This window comes from Drosophila sulfurigaster, chromosome 2R (genome assembly GCF_023558435.1).
Source record: "Drosophila sulfurigaster albostrigata strain 15112-1811.04 chromosome 2R, ASM2355843v2, whole genome shotgun sequence".
Classification (NCBI taxonomy): Eukaryota; Metazoa; Arthropoda; class Insecta; order Diptera; family Drosophilidae; genus Drosophila; species Drosophila sulfurigaster.
Genome location: NC_084882.1, coordinates 17916041 through 17942892, shown reverse-complemented (window position 1 = coordinate 17942892; position 26852 = coordinate 17916041). Strand labels below are relative to the sequence as shown.

The 26852-nt window shown below is 38.4% G+C and overlaps 8 protein-coding genes across 15 annotated transcripts in view; 1 reads left to right on the top strand and 7 right to left on the bottom strand.

Moving 5' to 3' along the window:
• Positions 1 to 1464: 1464 nt before the first annotated feature.
• Positions 1465 to 2673, bottom strand: LOC133838928 (pro-corazonin). 2 transcript variants are annotated; one of them, XM_062270185.1, is made up of 3 exons: positions 2394 to 2673; positions 2120 to 2324; positions 1792 to 2057 (listed from the first exon to the last, which is right to left on the bottom strand). In XM_062270185.1, exons 2-3 carry the CDS (start codon positions 2314 to 2316, stop codon positions 1928 to 1930), a joined length of 327 nt encoding a protein of 108 aa, XP_062126169.1. In that variant the 5' UTR covers positions 2317 to 2324; positions 2394 to 2673; the 3' UTR covers positions 1792 to 1927. The 2 variants fall into 2 exon arrangements, with proteins under 2 accessions (XP_062126168.1, XP_062126169.1); XM_062270184.1 differs by lacking the exon at positions 2394 to 2673 and having other exon boundaries at positions 1465 to 2057; positions 2120 to 2318.
• A 625-nt stretch (positions 2674 to 3298) lies between these two features.
• LOC133838970 (uncharacterized) lies at positions 3299 to 4426 on the bottom strand. The gene is made up of 4 exons (XM_062270246.1): positions 4165 to 4426; positions 3990 to 4107; positions 3772 to 3928; positions 3299 to 3716 (listed from the first exon to the last, which is right to left on the bottom strand). The coding sequence occupies exons 1-4, from the start codon at positions 4204 to 4206 to the stop codon at positions 3611 to 3613; spliced, it is 423 nt and encodes a 140-aa protein (XP_062126230.1). The 5' UTR covers positions 4207 to 4426; the 3' UTR covers positions 3299 to 3610.
• On the bottom strand, positions 4424 to 6227 carry LOC133838968 (uncharacterized). Its single transcript, XM_062270245.1, has 4 exons — positions 5712 to 6227; positions 5483 to 5596; positions 5183 to 5428; positions 4424 to 4765 (listed from the first exon to the last, which is right to left on the bottom strand). Exons 1-4 carry the CDS (start codon positions 6130 to 6132, stop codon positions 4509 to 4511), a joined length of 1038 nt encoding a protein of 345 aa, XP_062126229.1. The 5' UTR covers positions 6133 to 6227; the 3' UTR covers positions 4424 to 4508.
• Positions 6228 to 6750: 523 nt separating this feature from the next.
• On the bottom strand, positions 6751 to 10324 carry LOC133837615 (lysosomal proton-coupled steroid conjugate and bile acid symporter SLC46A3). Its single transcript, XM_062268440.1, is given in 8 exon segments — positions 6751 to 6933; positions 6997 to 7153; positions 7214 to 7331; positions 7395 to 7562; positions 7564 to 8009; positions 8069 to 8314; positions 8373 to 8486; positions 9877 to 10324. Coding segments are annotated over 8 exon segments (1800 nt in total). The 5' UTR covers positions 10313 to 10324; the 3' UTR covers positions 6751 to 6818.
• Positions 10325 to 10470: 146 nt separating this feature from the next.
• Positions 10471 to 11389, bottom strand: LOC133837622 (DNA-directed RNA polymerase II subunit RPB9). Its single transcript, XM_062268449.1, has 2 exons — positions 11306 to 11389; positions 10471 to 11255 (listed from the first exon to the last, which is right to left on the bottom strand). The coding sequence occupies exons 1-2, from the start codon at positions 11385 to 11387 to the stop codon at positions 10861 to 10863; spliced, it is 477 nt and encodes a 158-aa protein (XP_062124433.1). The 5' UTR covers positions 11388 to 11389; the 3' UTR covers positions 10471 to 10860.
• A 176-nt stretch (positions 11390 to 11565) lies between these two features.
• Positions 11566 to 16019, top strand: LOC133837612 (protein suppressor of hairy wing). Of its 4 annotated transcripts, none has more exons than XM_062268434.1 (7): positions 11566 to 11651; positions 12428 to 13320; positions 13381 to 13808; positions 13871 to 14003; positions 14073 to 14263; positions 14323 to 14447; positions 15040 to 16019. In XM_062268434.1, exons 2-7 carry the CDS (start codon positions 12472 to 12474, stop codon positions 16017 to 16019), a joined length of 2706 nt encoding a protein of 901 aa, XP_062124418.1. In that variant the 5' UTR covers positions 11566 to 11651; positions 12428 to 12471. The 4 variants fall into 4 exon arrangements, with proteins under 4 accessions (XP_062124418.1, XP_062124419.1, XP_062124417.1 ...); XM_062268435.1 differs by lacking the exon at positions 11566 to 11651 and adding an exon at positions 11725 to 11739; XM_062268433.1 differs by lacking the exon at positions 11566 to 11651 and adding an exon at positions 11914 to 12062.
• A 283-nt stretch (positions 16020 to 16302) lies between these two features.
• Positions 16303 to 18745, bottom strand: LOC133837617 (TRAF3-interacting protein 1). Of its 2 annotated transcripts, XM_062268442.1 has the most exons (3): positions 18507 to 18745; positions 18275 to 18449; positions 16303 to 17876 (listed from the first exon to the last, which is right to left on the bottom strand). In XM_062268442.1, the coding sequence occupies exons 2-3, from the start codon at positions 18306 to 18308 to the stop codon at positions 16303 to 16305; spliced, it is 1608 nt and encodes a 535-aa protein (XP_062124426.1). In that variant the 5' UTR covers positions 18309 to 18449; positions 18507 to 18745. The 2 variants fall into 2 exon arrangements, with proteins under 2 accessions (XP_062124426.1, XP_062124427.1); XM_062268443.1 differs by lacking the exons at positions 18275 to 18449; positions 18507 to 18745 and adding an exon at positions 18002 to 18020.
• An 86-nt stretch (positions 18746 to 18831) lies between these two features.
• LOC133837618 (uncharacterized protein DDB_G0281497) overlaps positions 18832 to 26852 on the bottom strand; it is a 61457-nt gene continuing 53436 nt past the window's right edge. For 2 of the 3 annotated variants that reach the window (XM_062268445.1, XM_062268444.1), the window contains exons 3-5: positions 21658 to 21858; positions 20046 to 20635; positions 18832 to 19987 (exon numbers count right to left, since the gene is read on the bottom strand). In XM_062268445.1, the coding sequence (XP_062124429.1) occupies positions 19738 to 19987; positions 20046 to 20635; positions 21658 to 21858 (1041 nt within the window). In that variant the 3' untranslated portion in view covers positions 18832 to 19737. Of the gene's footprint in view, positions 19988 to 20045; positions 20636 to 21657; positions 21859 to 22095; positions 22358 to 26852 lie in introns of those variants that run through there. The other variant, XM_062268446.1, reaches the window with a different exon arrangement.

Genomic DNA, 26852 nt, shown 5'->3' with positions numbered 1-26852 from the left:
ACAGGTGCCTCAAGAACCGCTCCAGAAGCGACCAACACACACACAGTCACACACTATTGCTCTAACCACTTAAAGTAATTAACTGCTGAGATGCTGAGAGCTGCTCGTCAGTTTTCCTTTATTTTTTTCCATTTCCACTTCCATTTACTATTGTTATTGCCATCGTCGTCGTCGTCGCCGTTGTCTTCATCCCCGAATCACAAATTAAATGGTTACTGTTCTTCATCAACGGGATGCTCAGGATGCAGAACAGAGAACAAGGAAAATTGTGCCGTCAAGCGGCCACAAAAACGTGCCTACAACGTTTTCGCATCTAACAACGTAACGTTTGTCATAAATGCGCAATTATATCAGCCAAAATATCCATAGAATAATTTAATTCAGGCTTTTATTGCATGAATATTGAATGAAAACACAGACACAACGTTCAGCATTCTCACTCACATCTGCATATTTGGCCTAAATATATAGCCACATACTCACTTACGCCTACTATTACGCACTGGTTTATTAATAGAAATTTGTAGAGAATATCTCAATGAATAATTTATAAACATTTGTAGCTTATCGATTTTACAACCCGTTTCGATTTAATGCTTTTCTCATAATCGTTAGGCATTATCCCCGCTCAGTTGTTCCAAAAAAGCTTAGTTGATTGATGATGTGGATTTGGATTCGCTCGTAAACTGTAAATATCATATTTATTACTGTTTATATGGATACTATCGCCTACAATTTACAAGCTGTCAAATTTTGGAGCTTGCAATCATTAGATTGAAGCACATTTCACTTTATAAAGTGAAATAATATGTATTACGAATTGAACTTAATTTTCTATTTAATATTTATCATTGATAATATTGTGACATGAATTAAAGTTATTATATTTATGTATCTTATAATTTTAATGTGAACTTTGCAATATATTTATTAAAAGAACAAGATTAACCATTAAAGAAAATGTATTCATTCTCTTCAAATATTTATATTTAAATTTTTAACAAAATTCTTTTTTTTTTTTCATTTTAAAATTTAATATAAATACAATTTAAATACCACCTATAAAAATAAAACGGTTACAGTGCTTAACCGTTTCAGAAAGCAGCGCAGCCACATTAAGCGGTTACATTGGTTAGTTCGTACTTTTACTACAGATGGCGCCACTTGCTATACAGCACAGCCTTAAACCGCTCTAACGCATGCAGCAACCAACCGCTACTTTGCCTTCACGTATTTTTATGGCTCAACCGCTTGGCGTAATAGGCATAAAGGAATGTAAATGTTTTTAATGACTTTGGTAACTATATTTAAGCCACACTAAGCTCAGAACATTTTAATTAAGTCAAGACAAAAATAACTTGCGGATGCCCATGAATTTTACTATCTTCCTAATGCGCAAGCTAGCTGAGCAATCGTCAATTGTCAATGGTACACAAACCCCGCCCCACATTTGAGCATGCTCTTAAAGCGGAATGCATTTGCTGATTGCCAATTGACCTCAAGGGTTGATTTAAGCTGTATGAAAAATGTGATTGAAATTCCAAAGTAAGTGTGAATGCTAAAACTACAATTTGTATACATTTAATTGAACTATAAAATTTCAAGCTTTATTATTGTAAAGTTATGTTCTATCACTTGTAATAGTAGCCAGAATATATTTCACTTAAAATTTTCATTTACATTTTTTTTTTTTTTTTAGTTTTTTTTGTAGCATTTCTTGCTAATAACAACTATAATTTCTTTAACCAATTTCCAATTTGAACGCCTCTAATGCTTGCCATAATCACCAGGTTCCACAGAATCCCCAGCAGAAGAAGATGCTGCCACAGCCGCATTGAGAGCGTCATAGAGTTCACTTGATTGATGATGATTGGAGTTGCCATACAAGTTGTTATCATTATTATTGCCATTGGCATTGACATTAGCTCTAGTGCGAATGTTGCCACTGCGAACTGGGGCATCCCAAGTCGGGTCTGTTGGCATCATAGGCCAATCCATTGGCAAACGAACGATGCAACAGATTGTTGCCCACAAAGTGCTGCAGATGTCCAAGACAACTGTGGCGACAGAAAAATTAAACTGGCTATAATTATAATGAATTTTCTTGAGCTTCATTTACCGTTCCAATCGACGATCAGTGGGTGCGTCTGGAATATCATAGAGATCCAATAGGCCGAGATTATGGCCATTGCCTACAACTGTTGCAGGCGGTGCACGTTTACCATTGGTCCAGCCGCGAGAATATTGAAATGTCTGCCCCATGCAAGCCATCGACAGAGTGAACAGGAAGAGGGGCAACATCAAGAGACGCAACATTTTGAGAACTGTAAGAAGAGAGTCGCCAACAAAACTTGTTTTATTATAAAGTCGCCTAGACAGACGACGGCACTTGCCTAGACACTGAAATAACTCTGGGCAAACTACTCGCTACCAGGTCGAAACCGCTTCTGAGCCTTTAATGGTCCCATCGACATCCTTTTATATCACAAGGCTGCAAAAACCAAAGAGCAATTTCGTTAAAATCTCACGGCCATAAACGAAACAAGTGCTGCTCCTCCTTCTGCTCCAACAAGTTGCCTTCGAGGTACACACACACGCGCACACAGATGCAGATTAACTGAGATTATTAGTTGCCAATTGTTTTCATGTGTTGGCCAAAGGTGGCATTTAAGTCCCACGCGCCACCCACGCCTGCCACGCCCACCACTCCCGCCTGGCTGATCAAATTGAATGCATTTGTTGATTGGAAAATTGCCACTGCGCAAGCATAGAAAACACTTTTCTCAGACGTCGAGTATTCGTTCAGCACAAGGGTTTAAATAAAAGGGTTTCTGATTTTTATACCCTTTAAAGAGTTGTTACTTAGAAGAAGGGTAGAAGTGTAAGAGTCTAAATTTCTGGTTAGAGTCATAATCGATTAACCAGCTTAAATACACGAATAACAAGCAGAATGAATCATATATCTGTTATAGACAATTTTTTATTAAATTCAGCCTCATTCAATTTCTTTCCGAAACTATTTGCATAATTTATATTAGAAACAAACTCATTCCTAACGCAATTTTTATGCTAATTAAAACGTGCCGTCAAAACACTCAATTTTAAAATTGCGGTTCTGCGAAAAAAAAAATTTATGAGTTTATTTCCAGCACAAAGTTAATAATTTTATGGATTTTGTAAGATATTTAAACAATGTTGAATTGATTTAAAGTACATTTGTAATCAAATAATATAAATTTGAATTCACTAACTAAATAATTAAAGTTCGTACTAAAAAAATGTTATGATTACTGCATCGTCTAGTTTAAAAGATCATAATTTATATTGTGCCATTTCATACAGGGTAAAAGCGAGTCGAGTATGCTTACTTTCATTCTGAAGATGTTCAATTAGCAGTATATCTTTGCACTCTTCAAGTCATCAAACTTGTCTTGCCATTTATGGGCGTTGGGAATTTCGTGATTTCTTCTGCCCAGCACCTTAAGCGGCATTAACTTGTCGAACACAAAATTAACAATCTATCAACTGTCTTATGTATTTCTGTATTTATATATAGACGCAAATCTAAACTTAGACATTCTTGAAAAATATGTTTATAAGATTTTAGGAATCACATATGTGTTATCTCGAGTCCGGAATTTTCTTGTCCGTTCTTCTGAGCCAACTCCATCGAAGTATCTTTCACTGGGCGACGACGCATTGCAACGTAGATGACACTGTAAGTTGTTAATAGATTAGCTACAGTCTTGTTATGGTTTGATTTCAATTTACATAAAAACAAGTATGTTGGGAGCAATAAAGATATTGCTGAACAAAAAAAAGGTACCCGGAAAAGAATCGATGGTTGACGTGTAAATCAAGCTGTAGATGGGCGCAAATATGAATCCTGCAATTGGTTCACAAATGCCAAAGAATGAGAACATTTTGCCTAAACAAAAATAAATCGATTATAATAAACTCTTAAACGTTGTGTATTTACATTAACTCACTTAGCTCATCGTCAGCAACTATAGTGGATCCAATTGATTTAATGGGAATAACTCGTAACGAAGCAAACATATCAAACACATTGCCAAGATAAAACATCCAGGAATTAATTGAAAAAGCCTATAGAAAAAGATGAAGAAGTTTATATTCATAATAAATAACATTATGGGTACTTACAAATACGAAGTGAGACGCAGTGACAAAGATAGAAGACCACATGCCAATTATGGAGTCCGAGATTTTCAATATTTTACTGAAGATTGTTGTGCCAATAAAGGTTCCAAGAACAGCTAGTCCTCCACCAACGGATACATAGACGCTGTAGTCTTCGCCATTCCATCCTAACTTTTTTTAAAGCAAAAAGATATTGGTAACTATCTTCACTTACAGGAGCTATAACAGTGAAGAAATAAGCCAAAATCAACATCAATAATATAAATCTATCGTTGTTCTCTCGTTTCGCAAAGGGGAAATAGATGAGTTGTTTCAGTAGCGTGGCATCAAAGAGTTCTTTGCACAGATTACGTCTTTTGGGCACTGGGGGGACGTTCGACTCTTGGTGGCGCCAATTGTGGATTCAACTGAAAGCTTTTATTCACGGGCACCTCATCCAAGTTAGTTGTCTCATAGGCCAAATTGTCAACTGCCTGATTTTGTGTATGAGGAGCTGTCGCAGTTGGCTCTACTTTCGCCTTGGTCAGTGGCTTAGGCTCCTTTATAAAGAAGACAATGTAGAGTATGGCAAGAATTTGAGAGACCAAACTTAATATAAAGCAATCTGGAATAAAAGAGAAACGTAAATATCATATGAAATTTTAGATATTAATACTATACAAAAATAAGTTATAAAATCAAGATATTGTTCTTAGTACTGAGAATTTTCGTCGAAAAAGTGAATCAAGAACAAGAAAATCTTGAAGCTAGAAAACATATCTTGATTTCAAAAATATTTCATACATATATAAGAATGAATTAGAAAAGTGAAAAAATTATATACTGTTAAGAGCACATATCTTATTAATAGATTAATATTATATTTTAAATTATGGATTCTTTTTTTATAACTACTGTATTTTATTATTTGGCAATTTTCAGTTTAATATTCTTAATTTGAAATACTTGACCCTAAGGTGGTCCTATATTAAGACAAATGTTCTTAATTTTAGAATGTGGTCTTTCTTTTCAGTGTACTTACTTCTATAGCCTATTAATGTCAAAAGCGATCCACTCAGGAGACCTACAAATGACAATCCTGTTACAACCATAGAAAAGATGCCAAAGCGAAAGACTCGATCTTCCTCTGGAGTTGATATGGTCATATAACTATACGCTGACATCACAAATAAGGTGGTATTGCCGAAAAGTGACGGAACAATAACCTCTGCATAGCTTCCAAACTCAAAGGGAATGCTATCAAAATATATCGCCGATATGAGCTGACCTGTAAGATGACATTGTAAGTGAATACGAGACAAGGAGTCTTCAAGACACTTACAAATATTCTGAAGAACTTCACCCACAATTGGAATTATCATTCCTGGTTTACGTTTATTGAATTTGTCCGCCCATCCGCCAGCAAATATCAATATAATCAACGGAAATATAGCACCTGTAAAAAATATATTTTTATTTTTAAGTGTATAACTTAGACTTGAAGGGAGATGAAATATTTATAATTTATTATATATCCAATAAAATGCATAATTTCTAAAAATGTTTGTTACCAATTGGTGAACGTATTCCGTTAACATCAGCGTCAAGTTTTTGTGCCTGAGTTTCCGCTTTGCAAACGGTGAAATTGAAAAGCGGCGAAGCGACATCCACAAGTAACTCCTCAGGCGTTGGCCCTTGAATAGTTACATTTTGAAGTAGTGCCTCAAAGGGGTCGCAGTCAATACCGTAGTTGCCTTTGTCGAGTATCGCGATGCAGGTTGGAACGTTAAAGTGTAGATTCACGCGACACGCTTTCTCCAACGGAAAGTTCCTCATTGCAATTGAATTCCAATAGGCTACTGACAGATATAAAACTAAAATCGGCTCAACAACTAGATAATGGCGAAATCGCCATAATTTTTGCAGATAGCTCAATTTTTGCTCCTCTTGCTGCGGAGAAGCCACATCTCCAAATTTATTTGGCTCTGCCATTTTGTCACAAGTTCACTTTGTTAACTACACTATTGTTTGCAACGAATTCTGCAAGTTAATCAACACATCGCGATAAGATCCAAATTCATACTGACTTTCAGTTATGCAGTTCTGTTCGTATTTTAACTTCATTCAGGCTACATTTGCACTAAAAACTTGAATATTATAATACTTGTTTTAATCTTTCAATTCTTTTCATATTAAATATCACGCTAATCAAAAATTTCCAGTTAAAATTTCTATTAAAATCGTCATCGTTGTCTGGATATTAGCTAAATAATAACAAAGAATTGATTTTTAAAAACAAATACTTTATAATATGCAGTCAAAATGGTAGACATCGTTTGCCAAAAACCGGCTTTCTACTTTTATGATTTTTTAAATTTCTCATACAAACTTTTAGACAACTTTTATCAAATATTAATGCAAGTCTGTGGAATCTTGAGTGTTTAATATTTCTAATATTGAAATTAGATAAACGCCTTCATATTTTGTTAATTCATAGTACTAACAAATTGTCAGAAAAAGGCAGATTGAGACATAAATCTAAGCTAAAGAAGACTTCTAATGCAGAAACCTAAGGAGAAGATCGTCTACTAATATTAAAGACAACAATACATTTCTTGTAACTTTAATAAGTAGATTTAAGATGTACAATATTATTAAAAATAAATTTCATATTTAAACTACAGACTAGTAATCTCGGTTCCGGAATTTTGTTGTCCATTTTGTTCATTTTTTTGAGCCAATTCGACGGCATTATCATTCGCTGCACGGCGACGCATTAAGAAGTAGCACCAACTGTCAAAAAAATCGAAAATAAGTTAACATCTTAAAATCTTTTTTACTGAGAATTAAACTTACATGAAAACCAGCACATTGGGTACATAAAAGATTTCACTAAACAAAAAGACGGCACCCGGAAATGTGTCGATTGTGGCAGTGTACAGCGAACTGTAGATGGGCGGAAATATGAATCCTGCAATTGGTTCACAAATGCCGAAAAACGAGTACATTTTGCCTAAAAGGAAATCAATTGAAATAAACTGTGATACAATTTTATACTCCTATATTAACTCACTCAGTTCATCGCCAGCAATAATGCTAGATCCTATGGATTTAATGGGGATAACACGCAATGTGGCAAACATGTCAAACACAGCGCCAAGATAATACACTCCGGAGTTAGTTGCAAATGCCTGTAGAATGGAAGAAATTCAATTCTAAATAAATCACATTATTAAAATATGTATAGTACTTACAAATACGAAGCGAGAGGCGACAGTGAACAAAGCAGACCACATGCCAATCATTGAATCCGAGAACTTCAATATTTTACTAAAGACTGCAGTGCCAAGGAAGGTTCCAATAAGAGCTAATCCTCCGTTAACCGCACCGTAGAGACTGTTGTCTTCACCGTTCCATCCCAAGTTTCTTTAAACTGTATGGATAAAAGTATTCGCCTTCTCCAGCTGTTGGTCCAGTGGTCAGGAAATATCCCAATATCAATAGCAGCAATATAAATCGATCATTATTCTCTCGTTTCGCAAAGGGGAAATAGATGAGTTGTTTCAGTAGCGTGGGATCAAAGAGTTCTTTGCAAAGATTGCGTCTTTTGGGCACAGGGGGAGGTTCGACTCTTGGTGGCTCCAATTGTGGAGTCAACTGAAAGTTAACATTCTTATTCACAGGTACCTCATCCAAGGTGGTTGTCTCATAGGCCATATTATCAGCCGCGTGGCTTTGAGTTTGAGGAGCACTAGGTGCAGCAGCAGTTGGCTCTACTTTCGACTTGGTCAGAGGCTTGGGCTCTTTTATAAAAATTAAAATGTAGATTATGGCAAGAACTTGGAAGACCACACACAGTATAAAAGAATCTATAGAAAATTAACTCAGTTAGAAAACACTCATTCATGATATCAAGCATTTAACTTACTCGTATAGCCCAAAAGATTTAAGATAGCTCCACTGGGAAGACTTAGGAAAGGCAAAGCTGTTACAAGCATAGCAAAGATGCCAAAGCGAAAGATTCGATCCTCTTCTGGCACTGTTATTGTCATGTAACTATAAATAGACATCAGACAGAAGGTAAAACCTCCAAAGAGTGCCGGCACAATAGATTCCATATATGCGCCAAACTCGAAGGGAATACTGTCAAAATAAATCGACGATATGAGCTGACCTGTAAGATTAATGAGCTTGTAAATGGATTCTTGAGAAGTTGCTTTGAAGATACTTACAACAATAGTGAAGGCCCTCGCCTACAATTGGCAATATCATTCCCGGCTTACGCTTATTGTATTTATCTGCCCAGCCTCCAGCGAAAAGTAAAATGATCAGTGGGAATATGGAAGCTATAAAAATGCCAAAATGCCAAAATAATTGTGCTATAAATATAATATTACCGAATATAATATGTGGTCTTTTCTTTTATATCAAACGAAAGTGAAACAATTCATTTTAGAATGAGATCGCTTCGGAATACCCCCCAAAAAAAAAAGAGAAGAAAAAAACTCCGAACCGGATAGAATGAAATAATGATAATGACAATGACAATGAATATTCATTATACTATTGTGTCTTTTGCATTTGCTCATGCAATGATACTCAATTAATATTTTATTGGCGATTCAAGCAAATACTGTGCTTAAAATACTATTACTATTAAGCCTAATCATTCAAAAGTTTTTATCTCACAAATTAGTTGGCTTGGCAATGGTTTGCCCAAAGGTTAAGAGAAAAACTACATAACGAACCGGTTTTTGGGCTCTAACGATATTTGTTGATGATTTAAGACTTCTATACTAAACACACATTAGCTTCAATTTAATCGACAATATAAAAATACTTATGATTACTTGGGGGAATTCGGAGAATTTCGTGCGAAAAAACAATCACACATAACAATTAAATGTTCCAGCATCTCTAAATGGCGAATTCTCGTAAAATATATTAGGAACATATATCAATTTACTCGCAGAATGTCTGCTCATATATTATACATATAGCACATGTCTAAGCGAAGACCAACCAAAATGTTAAATAATTCGTTAGATCTTTGGAGTTTATTTTTAAGAAACCTGAAAGATGAATTATTGGAATGCGAAGCTTTGAAACTGGTTGCACCAGATGTATTGTTAAGTTAGAGACTAGAATTCAATATTCAAGCATGTTTTTATTTTAATTTTATTTCAAAGCGTGATTTGTACAAGGAATTAATAATTTTAATTAGAGCTACCAGTTTAAGTTGGGATCAAACTGCAATTGTGCCAATGATTTTATACACGTGCTAATTGATTGATAGGTATAAAATATGCGTACGCATAATGTGGCTTTTAAAAATCGAAATTTCTGTTTCATTCTTTGCTTATAACGGCAGCAAAATTAGGTATTTAGTTATTTATTTTTATACTCAACTGAAGTTCAACTACAAAAACAATTGTTTCACACATGAATTGCACGAATTCCAAATTATTTAATGTGCACTTTTGTTGCCCGTTGGAAAAATAATTTATTTTGCCATGAAAAATATTTTGTTGCCAAAGGCGAATATTATTTACAGAGACTTGATCATAAAAATATATATGTATATGTCGTAAGTCTCAGACATAAAAGTTAATACTCTTTCCAGTTTCTGTGTATTCATTACCGCTCAACAATTATAATTAGCTAGCATTCTGTACAATGCCAAGGAATTCCCCTTCTTACCATGCGTATACTTAATATTTGAATCGTAATATTTACCGATGGGTGTTCGCTTGCCGTTGACGTCGGCCATCAGAATCTGCGTCTGACTTTCCGCTTTGCAAACGGTAAAATTGAAAATTGGTGACATGACATCTGCCAGCAGCTCTTCGGGTGTCGGTCCCTGAACGGTTATATTTTGAAGTTGTGCCTCAAAGGGGTCGCAGTCAATACCATATTCGCCCTTGTCCAGTATGGCGATGCAGGTGGGAGCGTTGAAGTGTAGATTGATGCGGCATGCTTTCTCAAGCGGAAAATTCTTCAATGCAATCGTATTGAGAAAAGTTGCGGCCGCATAGAGAAAGAAAAACGGTTCGATCACCAGATATTGACGATATTTCCACAACTTCTGAAAATAGTTCAACTTGGGCTCATCGGTTGGAGCAGCAGCAGTATTTGCCGCAGTCGCAGCTTGGGATTGATTTGCTTTAGCCATTTTAGCACGAGTTTGTTGATATTTATTTAATTTGCCGTTTCGTTTGTTGTAGCGTCGTATACTACATGTTAATCAACATGTCGCGCCAAGTTCTAGCATCAGACTGTCGTCGTGCTGGGCAAGCGATGTTCGAACGACAACTCGATACGCACTAGAAACTTGTTTATTAATTGTTTTATTTTTTTTTTCATTCTGTGTTGTGTTTGGTTTGATAGATATTGGAATTTTGTCACTGCTGACGGGCTTTAAGAAATTTGCATGCGCTCGCAAATCTCTCTCTTGCTCACTCTCTATTTCTATCTTCGCTCAAACAAAAATGAGCATCGATTATTTAATGAATCTTGCAATGAATACAAATCATATGCTTGACAATGGCATGTGAATGAATGCGAAGTATGTGCGGCTGCAATCGGAATTGAATGTCAGCGCTTTACGCTTTAACTGATCAACGTCAAAACTCCAACGATCTATCAAAATTACTTGGCTAACAACTTTATATACATATAAGCTTAATAAGTATATTTTGGAATTGCGCAACGATGTGCAATTTACTCCGTCCAACGATGAGTGCAGTTTTGATTTGTACACACATAATACAGTCGCATTTCCTCTTCAGCACGCCGGGTTTGCGCCTGGAAGAATACCGCCTCACGATGCGAGCACTTGGGGCAAGCGTGGTCTTCGGTGCGGGGCAGCGTGGGATCGGAGATGACATCGGGCACAATGTGAGTCAGTTCGTCAATTTCGTGCATAATTTTGTTGACGTAAATGCAATTTGAGTCGGCCTCCTGTTTGTAGTCACAATTGCGGCATGCGTACATTAGGATTTTGTTGTCCTTGTCCTCCTTGGGATACAACATATTGTTGCATTCTTGACAGAAACGAATGCCCACAAAGCCAGGACCTTCGGTATGCGCAGAGTCGAAAAGAGCAGCCATATTTCCTATGAAATCAGAATTAATAACAATTTTTGTTTATTAGCCGGAAATTTACCTGAATTGTACAGCAACTGCAATAACAGTGTGGTCGCAAGTTTTATTTCTAAATATACCAAATTATACCTTAAGTCAGACATAAATAAAATGTATGAAAAATTTATTCACAATTCTAAGAACGGTCTAGTTTTTAGGTTTTTTTTATTTGTCGGAAAAATATTTAATAAGCTATTCAATATTTATACTCAGACAAACTATTGTTTTGATTAAACAAACAGTGAAAACAGTGTGCGTCTGGTCACATTACATAGCGAACAGCTGATTGGCTGTTTACGAAAACTGTGAATTGTTAGACGCCAACGCCATTGTGTACGCGTTACGTGCCAGCGCTCGTGGTTCAAATTGCAAGTATTTTCATTAAAATAAACGAGAATAAAATTTGTTTCTAGATTTTTATTGTGATATTTATATGTTTAAAGAAAATGTTATAATGTTAGTACTAAAAGTAACAAAAATAATCGTGTAAATAATGTTCGCTATCGCTCTCGCTCTTGCGCACAGTACTCATATTTTGCTCTTGCTGTTGTGCTTTGTTACAGTGTCGATCTAGATCGGCATACGACGACTTTCATTGACGCAAGTTTCACATTTAATTAGAGAAACTACATTGAGCAAGTGCGAGAGTGTGTAACTCAAATGCAATTTGAGTTAAAACGTAATATTTAAATAAATAAACGTCAGTGTTGATCGACATATCAAATATTTTTACACAGAATTCCAATAAAGCCGGCAACAAAAATATTCAATATTGAAAAGTATGCAACAATTTTCAAATTTATTTTAGAATTATTTTCAACCCTAAAATATATTTTTCACAGTCAGCCAGAGACGCAAGCAGAGCGATCCCAGCAGAGCGAGCGAACTTGTTGCGTTGCGTATTTTTTCTGTCTTTCGTTTTTTCATCAGTTTGCCAGCTACGTATGTACGTAGCGTGCTCTCGCTCACTCTCTCATTCGATCGATGACGCCGCCATTTTTTATTTTGTGCGCTGCTTCTAGGCGTTGCTGACGTGACGCTTGTTGTCCGACAAACTGATCAATTTTAATTAAATCACGAGCCTAAAAGTAGGCTATTTTACGTCATCAATCTGATCCTTGGCATCCTTCCCATTTTTTCACAGAGATTCCGCCGAGCCGTTTGCGCATTTAATCAACAAAAGGCAACATGACTGAAAACGCTGATGCTGGAACTGTAATTAAAATTCTTGATGTCGCATTAATTTCATCGCCCAAGGACAAGACAAGGACAGGCAACCGCATGAAGCTGCTCAACGATGTACCACCAGCCAAAGGGGCAAAAAAGGCAGCAACAGTGTCGCCGCGTGTCAAGCAAGAGAAACGTGCCAGTATCAAGATACTCAACTCATCAGATGAAGTGGCGACGACGACGACTCCAAAGGCCGACAAGGGGAAAAACAACAAAACTGTGAGCCCCACGGGCAGTGTAAAGATTCTGAATGAGAAGCGCACTGCGTCCTCGACAGCGACGCCTACGACGGAGACCGCCAAGATTAAGACATCTCCCAGCAAAAAGAAGAAAATGGATCATTATGTGCTGCAGGCGATTAAAAGTGAGAACAGTGGCAGCAACAAAGCCGACAACTGTTCCAGCAGCATTGTGGTGGATGAGGAGGATACCATTGATTTTATACTCGCGGAGAATGATGATATCGAGCTCGCACCTGGTAAAGCAAACGATGACGAATTCGTAGTCTCTGGCGTCGAAGAAGACGAAGATGATGATGACGATGCATTGATTGAAGGTGGCTCAAATCGCACGTCTGGCAACAACGAGTTGAAAGAGATGGTGGAGCATGTGTGCGGCAAGTGCTATAAGACATTCCGACGCGTCAAGAGCCTGAAGAAGCATTTGGAGTTCTGTCGCTATGATAGTGGCTATCATCTGCGAAAAGCAGACATGCTTAAGAATCTGGAGAAGATCGAGCGCGATGCAGTGGTCATGGAGAAAAAAGATATTTGCTTCTGTTGCAGCGAGAGCTACGACACCTTTCATGTAAGCACTATGTGATGGGCTATTCTTCTCGTTCAATGTCTAACCCTTTGCCGATTTTAGCTTGGCCACATCAACTGTCCCGATTGCCCCAAGTCATTCAAGACTCAAACCAGTTATGAACGTCACATTTTCATCACTCACTCCGAGCTCAACGATTTCCCGTGTCCCACTTGCAATGCCAAGTTGCGAAGTGCAGCGCTGTTGAAGCTGCACGAGGAGCAGCACAAGTCTCGAGGCAAGCCGTATGCCTGCAAGATCTGTGGCAAGGACTTTACGCGCTCTTACCATTTAAAGCGGCATCAGAAGTACTCATCGTGCTCCGCGAATGAGAATGATACCATGAGCTGTAAGGTGTGCGATCGCGTCTTCTATCGCCTGGACAATTTGCGTGCGCATCTTAAGCAGCATTTGGGTACGCAAGTGGTGAAGAAGCCGGAATACATGTGCCATGTGTGCAAGAACTGCTTCTACAGTCTCTCCACGTTGAAGTATGATTTAAGCGTATATACAATTCTATCTTCTCTTGTTAATTCAAATGGCTTCTCTGCAGCATTCACATACGCACGCACACAGGTGAAAAACCCTTTGATTGCGATCTGTGTGACAAGAAATTTTCAGCCTTGGTGGCACTCAAGAAGCATCGTCGCTATCACACCGGCGAGAAACCTTACACCTGCACCGTGGTACGCATCTCAAATGCTGTAACTAATCTCTGCTTTTATTAATGGTCTCTTTCGTTTTTGGCACTGCAGTGTAGTCAATCCTTTGCTGTCAAGGAGGTGCTCAATCGTCACATGAAACGCCACACTGGCGAGCGTCCACACAAATGCCCTGAATGCGGCAAGAGCTTCATACAGGCCACACAACTGCGTACGCATTCCAAGACGCATCTGCGTCCGCATTCCTGCACCTTGTGCAGCCAAAAGTTCAAAACGGAGAAGCAGTAAGTGCAATGCTTAAAGCTACATTTTGGTGTCAGCTACTAATTGCTTTTTATCTTAGATTGGATCGCCATGCTAAGGAGCACACACGCGCCAAGCGTGCTACGTTCGCTTGTACCGAGTGCACGCGTAGCTTCCGGACAAGCGCACTGCTTAAAGAGCACATGGATGCTGGTGATCATTCACGTAAGTTTCCAGGCTTAATCTGTTGTAAATTTATTAGAATTTCACTTTTCAAATAAGTAGGAATCTTAATAGGCAAAAACAGAGATTTCCGACATCAATGTACATATTTAGAAGCAGGATCAACAGGTTTAGCAAAGTCTAAATACGTTGAGCTCATCAATTATAATAATGTCACCAAACTTTTTGCATTTGTTATCTTAGCAGGGGCTTCAAGTTTCACATTTTATAATTTTTCTTCAAAGCTTGTAATGTCCTTAAAGTTATGTTAATCGTAATTAAAGTCTTCAAGAACATACGAACTAAAATTAACATGAACCGTGAACAAAGTATTTTGTTCGATCTTATCATGTCAGGATTGGTAAAACGAATAGCAAGCAATGAACGATACAAGAAACAAAAGAAAGAATCAAAAGATTAATCTAGTACACTGATGAAAAATGCGGGAACGAACTTATTCAGTCCATTGCACGCTGCTTACACAGCTGTTCGAAAATTGAATAGAGCAAATAATTAAAACAACGGGTCTATTATTGCCTAAACATGATTGAAACTTTCATACTTATTTTACTAACAATCTTGTTTTCGAACATAGCTGTCAAAACAACACGAGTCAAGCGAACAGCCAAGATGATCGAGCGCACTGACTGCGCCATCTGCGACAAGAACTTCGACAGCACTGAAACCCTAAGGAACCACATACGCAACGTCCACGAATGCGATCCCGATGATATCTTTGGTACTGAGCCACCAGCCAAGCGCAAAGCAACAACTAAAAAGACCATTGTATTGGACGATGAGGAGGATGACGATGAAGAAGCGGCTCCAGCTAATACATCAGCAGGTTCGCTCATATCGAGCAAAACCGACGGCAATGGCGTTGTGGTGCGTGAGTTCCTGGTCGATGAGGGCGATGGCAATGCCCAGACCATACTGCTCGAGAACGAAGTCTACACCATTCTGCCCTTGGAGGGAGCCAGCGAGACGCCGGCAGCTGCAGCTGGCAGCGATGTCAAGCCCAACAATGCTAAGGAGAAGGCATCACCGGTTGTGTCGCCAGTGGTGAAGAAGGAGCAGCGCAAGTCCTTGGCTGCTAGTTTGGCAGCTGCTATTGCCGATAACATTGAGGAGCCGTCGAGCGATGATGAATTCACCGGCGAAGTGCTTACCGAAGAGGATCTGAAGCTCAAAGAGAATATCGCCAAGCTGATCGATATGCTGGTCGACCCGCAAACACTCAAGAAATATAATTGGCCAAATAGCTCCGAGGAGACGGTGCTGTGCAAAGTCATCGAGAATTGTGGCCACGATTTGGCCAAGGGAGGCGAGAACTACGCCGAATTGGATTACGGCAGTCGCATGCGTGAATATTGCAAACTGCTATTCACTGTTGTCATACACAATGATTCGATCAAATCGCTGTTGAACAATTTCCCCATAGACGATGTCATCGAGTATGTGCTGGGAGATGAGGATCAGGATCAAGACATGGAGAAGGGCGATGAAAAGGAAGAGGACGAAAAGTCGGATTCGGAGCAAACACCAAATGCTGTTGAACCCGAAGCCGAGACCTAGCAATTTCGTATAGCATGTTAAAATTGTAAATATTAATATATTATATTAATATCCCATACTACACAACCACAACCACCACACCATCTGCATCTTGATCCGTTCTAGTTTTAAAGAGCATGTTTTTTTGGTTTTGGTTTGAACACTAAGTGACCTTAAAAAGCAAGTGTTACCACCCATTAACTGTTATTATTACCGTACTTGAACTTTATATAACGATTTATTCAATTACTATTTTTATATAAACTTATATAAATAAATATACAGATATTATTGAATTTGCAGCTCATTGTTCCATGAGCATCTTTAAAATTCGTTCGTTATTTAGCATTATTTTGTGGCGACTCTCATCGATCAGCTCCTTGTACTCCACGATGCTGGACTCGGTGCTCAACAGCTGCTGCTTCATCGGCTCTGTGGCGGATGCAGTAAGACTTCTCTCACGCTTCAGTTCGGCTGCTGCCTGCGTGTAAGTATCCCGCCACATGGTCAACTCCAGCTGCATGGCATCGATGTCTTCAGGTATGAAATCCATGAGTTTTCCCAGCGGATTCACCGACTTCGTCAGTGTTTGAATAATATCTCGCAGATCATTCATCTGGCGCGCCGAACTTTGTCGGGCGCCCAGATTTTGCTTCTGCTGCTCCTCCTTGGCGGGATCGCCGCCTTGCTGCACGAGTTCCTTTTGCGTTTCCAGGATCTGCTGCACCAAGCGTCCCTGATGGGCGTCCACATCGAGTTGAGGGTCTGCTGTGCCCGCTTCGATGTCATGGGCATTGGCATCTTCAATGATGACCAAATTCTCGCCATCATCATCGAAATCACCGAATGTCTCCAGCTTTACGTTGATGCCGGACATCTTCACCTGATCGTTTGGCTGCAGCACAATCTCCACGTTTCGTCGACGTGGTGCACCAGGACGTGCGGAGGCTGGACGTGCACTGGGCGGACGTAATGAGGTGCGAGGACGCGTCACTGAGCCATTGGACTCCTTGGAATTCTCACGTGTGAAGGTTCCTTCGCGCTCCCGCTTCACTTCATTACTATTGCTGTTGTTATTGCTGTCTGCAGTCGGAACAGTTGGCGATGTGTTGGCAGATGCTTCACTGACATCGCTAGTTGCCTTGGGCAAATCTGTTGGCTGTGCTTCAGGCACTGGTTGTCGTTGTGTTCCGCTGGAGCGTCGACTTTTGCCAGAGGATTTGCGACTCTCGGGCTCAACAGATGGCAACGATTCCGCAGCTATTGTGGAGGGTAGAGAAACCTCCTTGGCCGGCTCTACAGCAGCCACTGGCGGCGCATTGGTCGGTGGACTCTTCTCGCCTCGAGATTTAGTTGAGGATGCTGGTGACACCGGCTTGATGGGAGCTTGAGCAGCAGGCGCTGGTGACAATGATTTAATATCGCTTTCAGTTGAAGCTTGTTGCTTAACCTTTGATGTGGGCTTCAGCGCCGGCGATGGCGTCTTCTTGGAGCTTTGTCTGCTCAGCTTTGGTTTAGCATCCGCATCCGGCGACGGTTTCGACTTGCGCTGCACTTTCTCCTTCGCCGGAGGCGTTGAGCGGGACGCCAACTCGGTTGCTTTGCGCAGTTTTTGCTCCTGTGGGGAGATACGCTTCTCTCGCTCCTTGCCAGCTGGCGAGATTTGCTTGCTGCTCACTTTTGTGTCTTTTACTTTAGGTGGTTTGGACTTTTCTGCCTCTTCATCGGCTTCGAGTACCTGCTTCAGAGCTTCCCGCCATTCAAGTTGCTGCTCCGCCACGCTGGCCATAGCTTGAAGCAGCTCATTGGTCTGTCTTGCCTCGTGTCCAGCCACAATCTTGGAGGTACGCACCTTCAGATCCAGCTTAGTGGTGAGCTCTGTAAAAATAGATGTTTATTTAATGGATTTAAAATTGCCACAATTCTAAATGAATTTATGGTACAAGTCTACAAATCAAAGTTTATGATATTTAAAAGAATTTCAGAAAAAGTAAACATAAAACATATGTATAATTTAGCTAATAAATTTAAATTTTACAAGTTTAAATTTAGAGAGTAGTATATAATATTATAGAAAAAAAAAAACAAAAATCATTCAGAGATCTCAAGTAATACATCATTTAAATTTAGTTTATTTAAAAACATTGAAATATTCGTTATAAAAGGTAACTTAATATTGAAAGGAATTTGTTAAAAATAATAATTATTATTAAATAATCTTTTTTTTTTTAATATAACAAATTTGAAATGTCAATAAAGTTCTTAATGAGACTCACTTGTAATGTCAATCATCTTCTGCAGAAAACGCATCTTGTCATTGCTGTTAGAATAAAGAGGATTAACTCAGTGTCTGGTGACATTTCCTTTCTTTACTTGCCGATCGCTAATGTTCTCAAAGAGCTGCTCCTCCGGTGTATAGAGACCCTCAAAGCAACCCGTTTGCTTAATAAACTGTTTTACACACTTTAATAATAGAAATAAATAGATTTATTTAAGGGCTTTTCTTACCGAATTGAAGACGTCCATCAGGTAGCGAAACGGTGGCTTTTTCAGCAATTTATCCGTCAGCGGCGGCTTCTTAATGAACTTGCCCAAGGCCTGTTGAGTGACCTTAATAGCCTCAGCTTCGAGATCCTGCTCGGACATTGTCAATCTGCGGCGTAGTTGTTGAAAACTGTTTTGCAGCTAAATTTAAAAGAAATTGTTTCGACTTGTTTTTTGTTTAGACCACATTCCACATTTTGTTGTCCTGGCAACGCGGTGCAAGGACAACTGCGCATGGCTCCGCTCCCCAATAAGAAAATTCCAACAGTTGTGAAATTAGAAATAAAAGTTTGGTTTTTCTCTAACACTTGCTTACTTTATTTTGTTTGTTTATAAAATCTTCTAATACAACTTGATTTTGCAGTTTTGTTTGGCCGTGTAGGGAACGATATCGGCTGGATTTCTTTTTAGGAAGGGGCGTGTTTGTGAGTTTATAGGCTTGGACGTGTTTTGAATAAATGGAATTCGATTGCACAAACTGTGTGTGTTTTTGTGTGTGGACAATTTACATTACAATTAATTACATTAAGGACACACAGACTCAAATAAATATTTCATATATATAAGTCAACTAATTGGCCAATCAATATTGCAAAAGAGCAGTCATTTAGTCGGGTGTGTGTTATAAAGTTCTATGCTATTGTGAATTAATATTAATAATTCTCACATAACTAAGTGTGTAAAAGTAAACGAGTAATTAAAGCTAGTCATACAAAAGTAATCATAATTAAAGAGGTGGTCAGAAGGGGCACAAGGGGAGGGGTCTAGGGGCATGGGGCACAGACTTTGCAAGCAAATTGGCGGCAATTACAAAGGGCTGACAGTTGGATTAACAATAAGATCAAAACATTCGACAACTGAGTCGTCGTCATCATCATCATCAACATACATACGATAATAGTATGAAGTATGAATAGTATAGTGTGTATATAGTACAGGTTTAAATAGCGCAGCGCTTATAACATAACATCCTCTTCTCTCTCTTTCTTCATTATCATAAAGGTAGTGTCTACATGTAAGTGTGTGTCTGTGTCTGTTTATGATTATAGTATATAATTTACATATAGTGCAGCATTACGCTGCAATTAAAAACAATTTGTAAAATTAACTCTCTTTCTCTCATTCACAGTAATTAAACTAGAGCTAACGTCGAAGCGCTTGTCGATTGATATCCCAGTGATTGTTGGATAAGCTGCTACAACTCAAAGAAGTCATCCTGCTGCTTCTCCAGACGCTTCAGTGAGTTCTGCACGCGACGCGTCTGTGTTGTATTCAGCAGCTGAGCTGTGTCTGAATTTCCACTGCCCGTGGAGCTGTGTCGCTGATGATGCGGCGGCCTATTGTTGTTGTTCTTGTAGGAGTTGTTCAACTGATGGCGACGCTGCGGAAAGACATCGGTGCTGGCGCTGATGCAAATATCCGCATCACTCTGGCTGCTAACCAAACTGCAGTGGAAAAACTTTATTAGTAAAGTGATTGAAGCAATGCAACTGCGAAACTTACTCCTTGGAACGCTCTACGTATTTGCGCGACTCGGAAATTGTGTTGTCTATCTTATTGAGAAAGTCATTCATGCACTTGCGATTCTCCTCCTCGGGCGTCATGGCTGCCACCGAGTCCAGAGATTTGCTCTGCTTGCTGCCGCACGCATTGTGATTGTTCATCATCGCTGGATCCTCATCGATGCCCTGCACTAACAATTCGCCGGCAATCGAATAGGGACGTGGTGTGGTGCCTCCTCCGGCGGAGCGTGTGCTTGTCGAGCTGCTGGAGCTGGAGCTGGTGTTTGTGTTGCAGCTGTTGCTGCTGCCGCTGCTGTTGTACATGCTGCAGTTGTTGCCCTGGCTCAAATGCAAATTGTTCGCATTGTTGAGCGCCTCACGCTGCAAATTCGCATCGGGAGTAGTGGGCGGAGAGGAGGCGGCGCATATGTTAGCGTCAGCGGTGAGTGCATCGACATCAACATCGAGCAAGTCCCCACCATTCGCCTGCAAATAGTAGGGGGATGTCTTCTCCACTGGTACCAGCAAGAACTGACGCAAGAACAAGCTGTCCGAGGCAAAGAGGCGATTGGCGCGACGTATTTGTTCCGTCTGAAATGCATACGATAAGTAGAAAAAGATAAGTAGGTAATTCTATATATCTGTAATTATTTGCAATTGCAAGATTGATTGATGGATTGACGGGACCCCCTCCACAGCTTTTATAGAAAATTGATTAATTGGGTCAGCTATAAGGCATTATTTCTTAAACCTATTAAAAAAAAGGGTCTACCCCAATTGTTTAATATAAATAATGCACAATAAGAAAATGATTTACTCGACACTATTGACATTTCAAATGAGAACTATAGTTTATTTTACACTATTAATAACACTTTTAGTTCCATACATTTTATATATAATTTAAGGGTTCTCTTATGCCTCATTTAAATTCTAAGACTACAAGATAAATCTATAGATGAAGCTTTATATTCAACACTATTGTTACTGGGAAAATATTTGAAATTAGTTCCATAAATTCGTTATCTTTCAAAGCAAATCTTATGACACATTCAAATTCTCAGATTATCTTCGGGTTCAGACTCGTGACTCCTGCTTGCATATCAATTGTTATTATCTGCATATTTGCCTGCAGCATTTATTCTATTTTAGCTCCTGCCTTTTTAATATTGGTTCTTATCAACTTCAACTGATAAGCACCTAGACAAACGGTCGTTCTGCAGTTCTTGAATCAACCTAGATAGCTAGAAGAGTATCTTGAATGTAAGACACTACTATCTTATATTTACTAAACTCGCTGTCACAACTCACTCAAAGTTCTTCTTCTTCTTATGGCAGGTGTGGAGCTTCTCATAAATTATAATAACGAGAAAAAGGGAAAACAAGAAACTGTTAACTCTGTAGCATTTGTTTAAGCATTTTGTTTACCCTGCGCTGATTATTAAATCGATAAAACTCGCCTATTAAGCTAACATATTGTTCTGCTGGCATTCAAATTTTAAGTATAGTATTTGCGTGCCAAATGCCAGGCACAAAGCTGTGAAGCCATTGCAAGTTGCAAGTAGGAAGTTGAAAGTGAAATGCAATTTACATTTCACATTTCGTGCACTTACCGTTGCGCCATATTTGAGTGAAATGCCCTGTAGTGTGTCGGTCTTCTCCACAGTGTGTCGTATGAGGATTTCATTGTTCCTCATCATGCTGTTGCAGCAGGTGCTGCCGTATTTCTTGAGGGTGCGTGAAGAGTCGCGTATCGATTGCTTTTCGTTGAACATGAATTCCGAATCATCCATATCGGGCACGATCTCTTGAAACTGCAATTAAAATTAAAGAGGGGAGAAAGTTGTTGCCTTTAATTTCACTCTGCAATTTTTCACATTTTAGCACAGCCATAAAATAAACAGCTGTGATGTCATTACAATGGCGTAACTATTTACAACTAAAATAGTTGTATAAAAATACAAAATGTATATGTAGTATTGTGTATATTATGTATCTATAAATATAAATGCAGCGTTGTGCCTGCTTTAATTAGTTCCCCACTCACTCACCCTGAACTCCTCCCCCTCCTTGTAACTGTTTCAACTGCAGTCAAGCAAAACGAAAGTTGAAATCACAATTGCACCTTATTTAAACTGATTCGTATTGCATTTTACTTTGCCCAAACAGTTGTTGCATTCACTTTTCAAATTTCGCTGGGCTTTGATTTGATTGCTTGCCAAACAAATAAAAGAATTTAAGAATTAACTTTGATTTTGTATTTAATTTTCACACGCTCATCAGCAGCACAGATAATTCCCGTTTACTACGTGTTTACAAGTTGTTGTTGTGTGGTATGTCGAATAGACTCAGTGTGACCGTAGCACTATGTCAACAAAAAGACTGACACAGCTGCGCAAAGTATTAGAGATGGTTGTTGGCGAGCCCCTTGTGCACCACTCACCGAAAAAGGAATAGCGCACAACACATCGTGTCACGGCGGCACGCTGAACCGCTATTTTGCGAATGTTATCGATATTGCAAAAGATGTGCAGAGTTGCTTGCAACTGTTATGCGGCGCGAATGGAGCGCGTGTTTGTTTCTCTTTTGTTTTGGGCTGAATGCTAATTCGCGACGGTTTTTTTTATATTGTTTTTATTGCTTACGAGAGCGGATAATTTTGTTGTTCACGTGATAGGCCAACAACGTAAACACCTTTCCATGTATTGCTGGGTGTTTTGTTAAGCTTAAACCTGTTTGGACAAAGCAACTCTCGATGTCGACCCAGTCAACAAAGACAAACAACAAAATACATGCAGCACAACAGCTGCTGCATATATGGAAATTAGCAAACGAATTGCCGGCATGACTTTTAATTAACATGTGACTTATATCGCACAAATGTATGTACATATATAAATTATATCTCTATGTATAGACTATATTTGTAATATTAATGCACTATTGCAGCAGTTACAAACGTGGTTAAATGCAATTAATTACTTCCTTGGCTACCACACAACTCCCACAGCAAAGACCTCACACATACCATTGCAATGGCTTTGTGTGTCGAGTGTTCGTGTGAATGCATACAGCGACATCTGGTTGTGGTGTTAAGGTCAACAACAAGTTGTCGCAGTGGCTGTCAAAGCCTTTTCTGCAATAATAAAGACAAAGCGAGTGACAGAGCGAGATGGAGAGTAAGCGAGAGAAGAGCACTCTCTATTTATGTTGGTTAAATATTTTTGCCAATATATCGCAACTGATAAGCGCAGCAAACTTATTTGTTGTTGTCAGTTTCACCTAAATATCGCATGGATATATAGCTACGTTAGAAAAACGGTCATTGACATGCATAAGATCACACAAACTGATCACGCGCCGGGTTTCCCTCGGCAAGGTTTTGGCTAAAATATATATCCACAATATAATGTATACAACCCGTTGCCATCGTAAATGTATTTATAATGCTCTCTCTGTATGTGAAAGCTCTCTACGAAATTGACCATTCCCGGCACAAATTAAACCCATCGAGTGTTTTAATGACCGCGATGATGTGATGTGATCTTTTGGATGGGAAATCACCATCAACAGAATGATACTGCGGGGGATGGGGATCTTTTTGCAATTGTCTGTTTATTTATCCAGACGAAAAGACGCTCAAACTCGATACGCTAATTATGCGATTTTGTTGTTTGATTGTCTATACTCGATACGATTTGTTTGTTTTTGTCTGAGGTTCCGATTAAAAGACGCTAAATAGAAACATCAGATGGAGTCGGATTGCTCTCGAATCGCACATCTCCGATGTCTCTGATGTCTCACATGTGACTCATTAACTTGTCACTGGTTATGGCCAGTTGGCAACCCACGGTAAAAAAAAGCACAAAAATTTTGTTGGAAGCCAAAGAACTTCAGAGATCAAATCGAAGGTCAGTCAGTCAGTTAATTGCAATTTTTTGAGAGAGCCAGATGGAAAGGCCAAATTAAAGTCGTCAAGCTAATCGAACGGCTTTCAGCAAGAGTAACAAACACAACAAGTAACAATCATAAATATTCGTATGGCATATACCCATAAATTTCATGATATCGTTTGCAATCTATTTCAATTTGTTGACGTTGTTGTTGTTGTTACTATATATTTGTTGTTGTTTATGTAAGTATGTCAAAATTTATGGAATTGTGCAAGCGCACGAAAAATTATAAACGAAGGTTAGATTTAAGTAACAGTTACTTTATGGCGACGCCATCGCCACTGTGCACTATCTTTAGTATTAATTAAAACTAACTAAAAAGGAAATTGCAAATTGATAAATACAAAAAATGAGTGACAACAACAAACCATAACAAATTGTGCCTGGCACGCAATATAGTATAAGTGAATGTATAAGAATGCAAAGCAAAGCACATATCAATTTTAGATATAAGTAGAACATTTTGTACTGTCTCAATATCAGCATTGTTTTCAATAATATTATTATTATGATATGTGGGAAAGTTTCCGCACAGTTTCTCTGTGTCTATTCGACATCACATTATCTCAACTGGCAGTTGAAATGTTTTCTGGGTTACATGCTTAATTAACTGATAGCAACTCTGTGATACCGAGAATAGTACTAGAAAAATTGTCAACGAGCTAAACTACTTGGTTAACAACTGATTGGCTTGTATTCTATATTCTGAGTAGCACTATCAATAGAACATATTGTATATTCAACCTTGAGTTGCATTTCCCTCAATGCTAAACTATCGGTCTTCGATAGTAATTCCCCCATAGCTTAAATTGTCTTTCATTTTACTTTATTTCAACTTGCACTTGAAAAAGCAAAGCCTCATCATACCATAAGTCAAGTGGCGAGACTTTCAAGTGGTATTACGTTTATTTATACGTATTTTCTGATAAATTTAATGGATGAGTTCTTACTTACGTAGTATACTTCATACTTACTATTGATAAACGAGTATGTTTATGAAGTACTACTTATTACTATATTTGAACTTTTTATTTTGTTTGCCTATGCGAAGGGCAACGTCATGACGTTTATTGTTTTGTTTTTTTTCTGTTCTGTTCTGTTCTGGGAGCAATCAACGTGACTTTCTATGATATTGCAGTTGTTGCTAAACTATTAGAAATATGCAATTGTTGCCAGATGTCATTCGAACGTTTCGTAAAATTCCGAATTGAGTACTGCGGTTTTTGTGGCATTATAACGATACGGATTGAGATATAGATACGTGGTTAAAGCATTTTACGAGTGAACAAATTATATAATTTATATCCATATTCAAATCAATTAGAGAGTATAACGGATATGCTCGTTTAAAAGTACATATTTATAGGTATTCTGATTGCGTTATTATCAATCTCCATAAGCGTTGCTAAATTCAACTTGTATTCACACTAATGACGAAGCTCTCTACACTTGAAGGAATGATTGATGGTTGGCTGTGGATTTTAATTAATTTTCGCCATTAAATCGTTAAAGTTAGGCAAAACCATCATAAACTCGTCAACTATGTATATTATTTTGATTTATTTAACTCTCTAGACTCTAGTATATTTATATTTTTATTTTTTATTCTAGTTTTTTTATATAACTCAGTTAAAACAGTCAACGTCCGTATGTGTTTTTTTTCGTGGCCACAAGGCGAAGCAACTTGTGCAGATAAGATTGCGATTGTGTGCCTAGTCGAGTCGACTGTATTTATAACCAATATGTATATTTATTGGTAGCTTAAGCACGATGATTGATCCCACCTAGTATCAATTGAAACAAAGGAGAATGACTTATAACGCTCGAATAAAGAAAAAGTACTCATAAAGTGTCGCAGACAATCAAAGTAAAATAAAATCATGAAGTGGCATGATTCTATTTGGGGTCTGTCAAGGTTGCTGGATTGTGTGGGAATTCGGAATAATATATTTACATTTATATATTTTTGTGCGTCATCGATTGATTTCCAGAATGTAACCTGTAGAATTTCGGTATTTTTATAATAAGCCCCTCGACCGGTTTGCGAACAAGAAAAACCTAAATATAGACAGCATATATAGTGAAGGAAAAAAAAACATAGATAATACCTAGAAACCGGTTCAATGTCAAATTGCAGTAGGAAACAATCAGCGAATCAAACCACAACGAATGTCATTCTATCGAACCAGTCTCATAAACAAATCTTTCTCAGATGGAAGACCCACTTAGTCACTCTGTGGCATTTCCCTTGATCAGCTTGCGGGGGGCTTTTCACACCTCTTATTTTCGAGGCTTTCGGAGTCGAAGAAGATTGTCGTTAAATGCAAAAATACGTAAATAATTGGTGTAGGTGTTTTTGCAAGTGGGAGCGCGATTCGAAATCGAAATTGGAAGTGGAAGTGATTTTGTACCCGTTACCCATAAGGTAGAAAGGTATTATATAATATGAAGTGTTGATTCCTGATTCCTGAAAATTTGGTTGCGATCTTAGAAGTTATTTTGCCAAAAAACGGCTTTTCCAGTCTGTATTTAGTTGCTTTTGTTCAAATTATGGTATATTTTGAAACATATGATATATTTTTGATGTAGTAGTGTATCAATATACCAAATATAGCATTCGATTTATTTAAATACTTATTTATATTTATATAATATGAAAAGTTGATTTCTGATTCTTGAAAATTTGGTGGCGATCTTAAAAGTCATTTTGAAAAAAAATTGCTGTTGCAGTCGGGTTGCTTTGGTTGATAATATGGTATACTTTGTACCCTATGGTATAATGTTAATGTAGTAGTGTATCAATATATCAAATATAGCGAGCGGTATTTTTAAATCTTTTTTCGGTATACTCATTC

What these genes read in the sequence shown, in the direction of transcription:
- LOC133838928 (XM_062270184.1), bottom strand. Translation starts at nt 2,189, where the DNA reads ATGGCCATAATCTCGGCCTATTGGATCTCTATGATATTCCAGACGCAC. An exon ending in ACTGATCGTCGATTGGAACG is followed by an intron (nt 2,058 to 2,119) that starts GTAAATGAAGCT and finishes CTGTCGCCACAG; the next exon opens with TTGTCTTGGACATCTGCAGC.
- LOC133838970 (XM_062270246.1), bottom strand. Translation starts at nt 4,206, where the DNA reads ATGTGGTCTTCTATCTTTGTCACTGCGTCTCACTTCGTATTT. An exon ending in CTGCGTCTCACTTCGTATTT is followed by an intron (nt 4,108 to 4,164) that starts GTAAGTACCCAT and finishes CTTTTTCTATAG; the next exon opens with GCTTTTTCAATTAATTCCTG. An exon ending in AGTTGCTGACGATGAGCTAA is followed by an intron (nt 3,929 to 3,989) that starts GTGAGTTAATGT and finishes ATTTTTGTTTAG; the next exon opens with GCAAAATGTTCTCATTCTTT.
- LOC133838968 (XM_062270245.1), bottom strand. Translation starts at nt 6,132, where the DNA reads ATGGCAGAGCCAAATAAATTTGGAGATGTGGCTTCTCCGCAGCAAGAG. An exon ending in CGGAATACGTTCACCAATTG is followed by an intron (nt 5,597 to 5,711) that starts GTAACAAACATT and finishes TATTTTTTACAG; the next exon opens with GTGCTATATTTCCGTTGATT. An exon ending in TGAAGTTCTTCAGAATATTT is followed by an intron (nt 5,429 to 5,482) that starts GTAAGTGTCTTG and finishes GTCATCTTACAG; the next exon opens with GTCAGCTCATATCGGCGATA.
- LOC133837622 (XM_062268449.1), bottom strand. Translation starts at nt 11,387, where the DNA reads ATGTCTGACTTAAGGTATAATTTGGTATATTTAGAAATAAAACTTGCG. An exon ending in GCAGTTGCTGTACAATTCAG is followed by an intron (nt 11,256 to 11,305) that starts GTAAATTTCCGG and finishes CTGATTTCATAG; the next exon opens with GAAATATGGCTGCTCTTTTC.
- LOC133837612 (XM_062268434.1), top strand. Translation starts at nt 12,472, where the DNA reads ATGACTGAAAACGCTGATGCTGGAACTGTAATTAAAATTCTTGATGTC. An exon ending in AACCTTACACCTGCACCGTG is followed by an intron (nt 14,004 to 14,072) that starts GTACGCATCTCA and finishes TTGGCACTGCAG; the next exon opens with TGTAGTCAATCCTTTGCTGT. An exon ending in GGATGCTGGTGATCATTCAC is followed by an intron (nt 14,448 to 15,039) that starts GTAAGTTTCCAG and finishes TTTCGAACATAG; the next exon opens with CTGTCAAAACAACACGAGTC.
- LOC133837617 (XM_062268442.1), bottom strand. Translation starts at nt 18,308, where the DNA reads ATGCGTTTTCTGCAGAAGATGATTGACATTACAA. An exon ending in GAAGATGATTGACATTACAA is followed by an intron (nt 17,877 to 18,274) that starts GTGAGTCTCATT and finishes CTATTTTTACAG; the next exon opens with AGCTCACCACTAAGCTGGAT.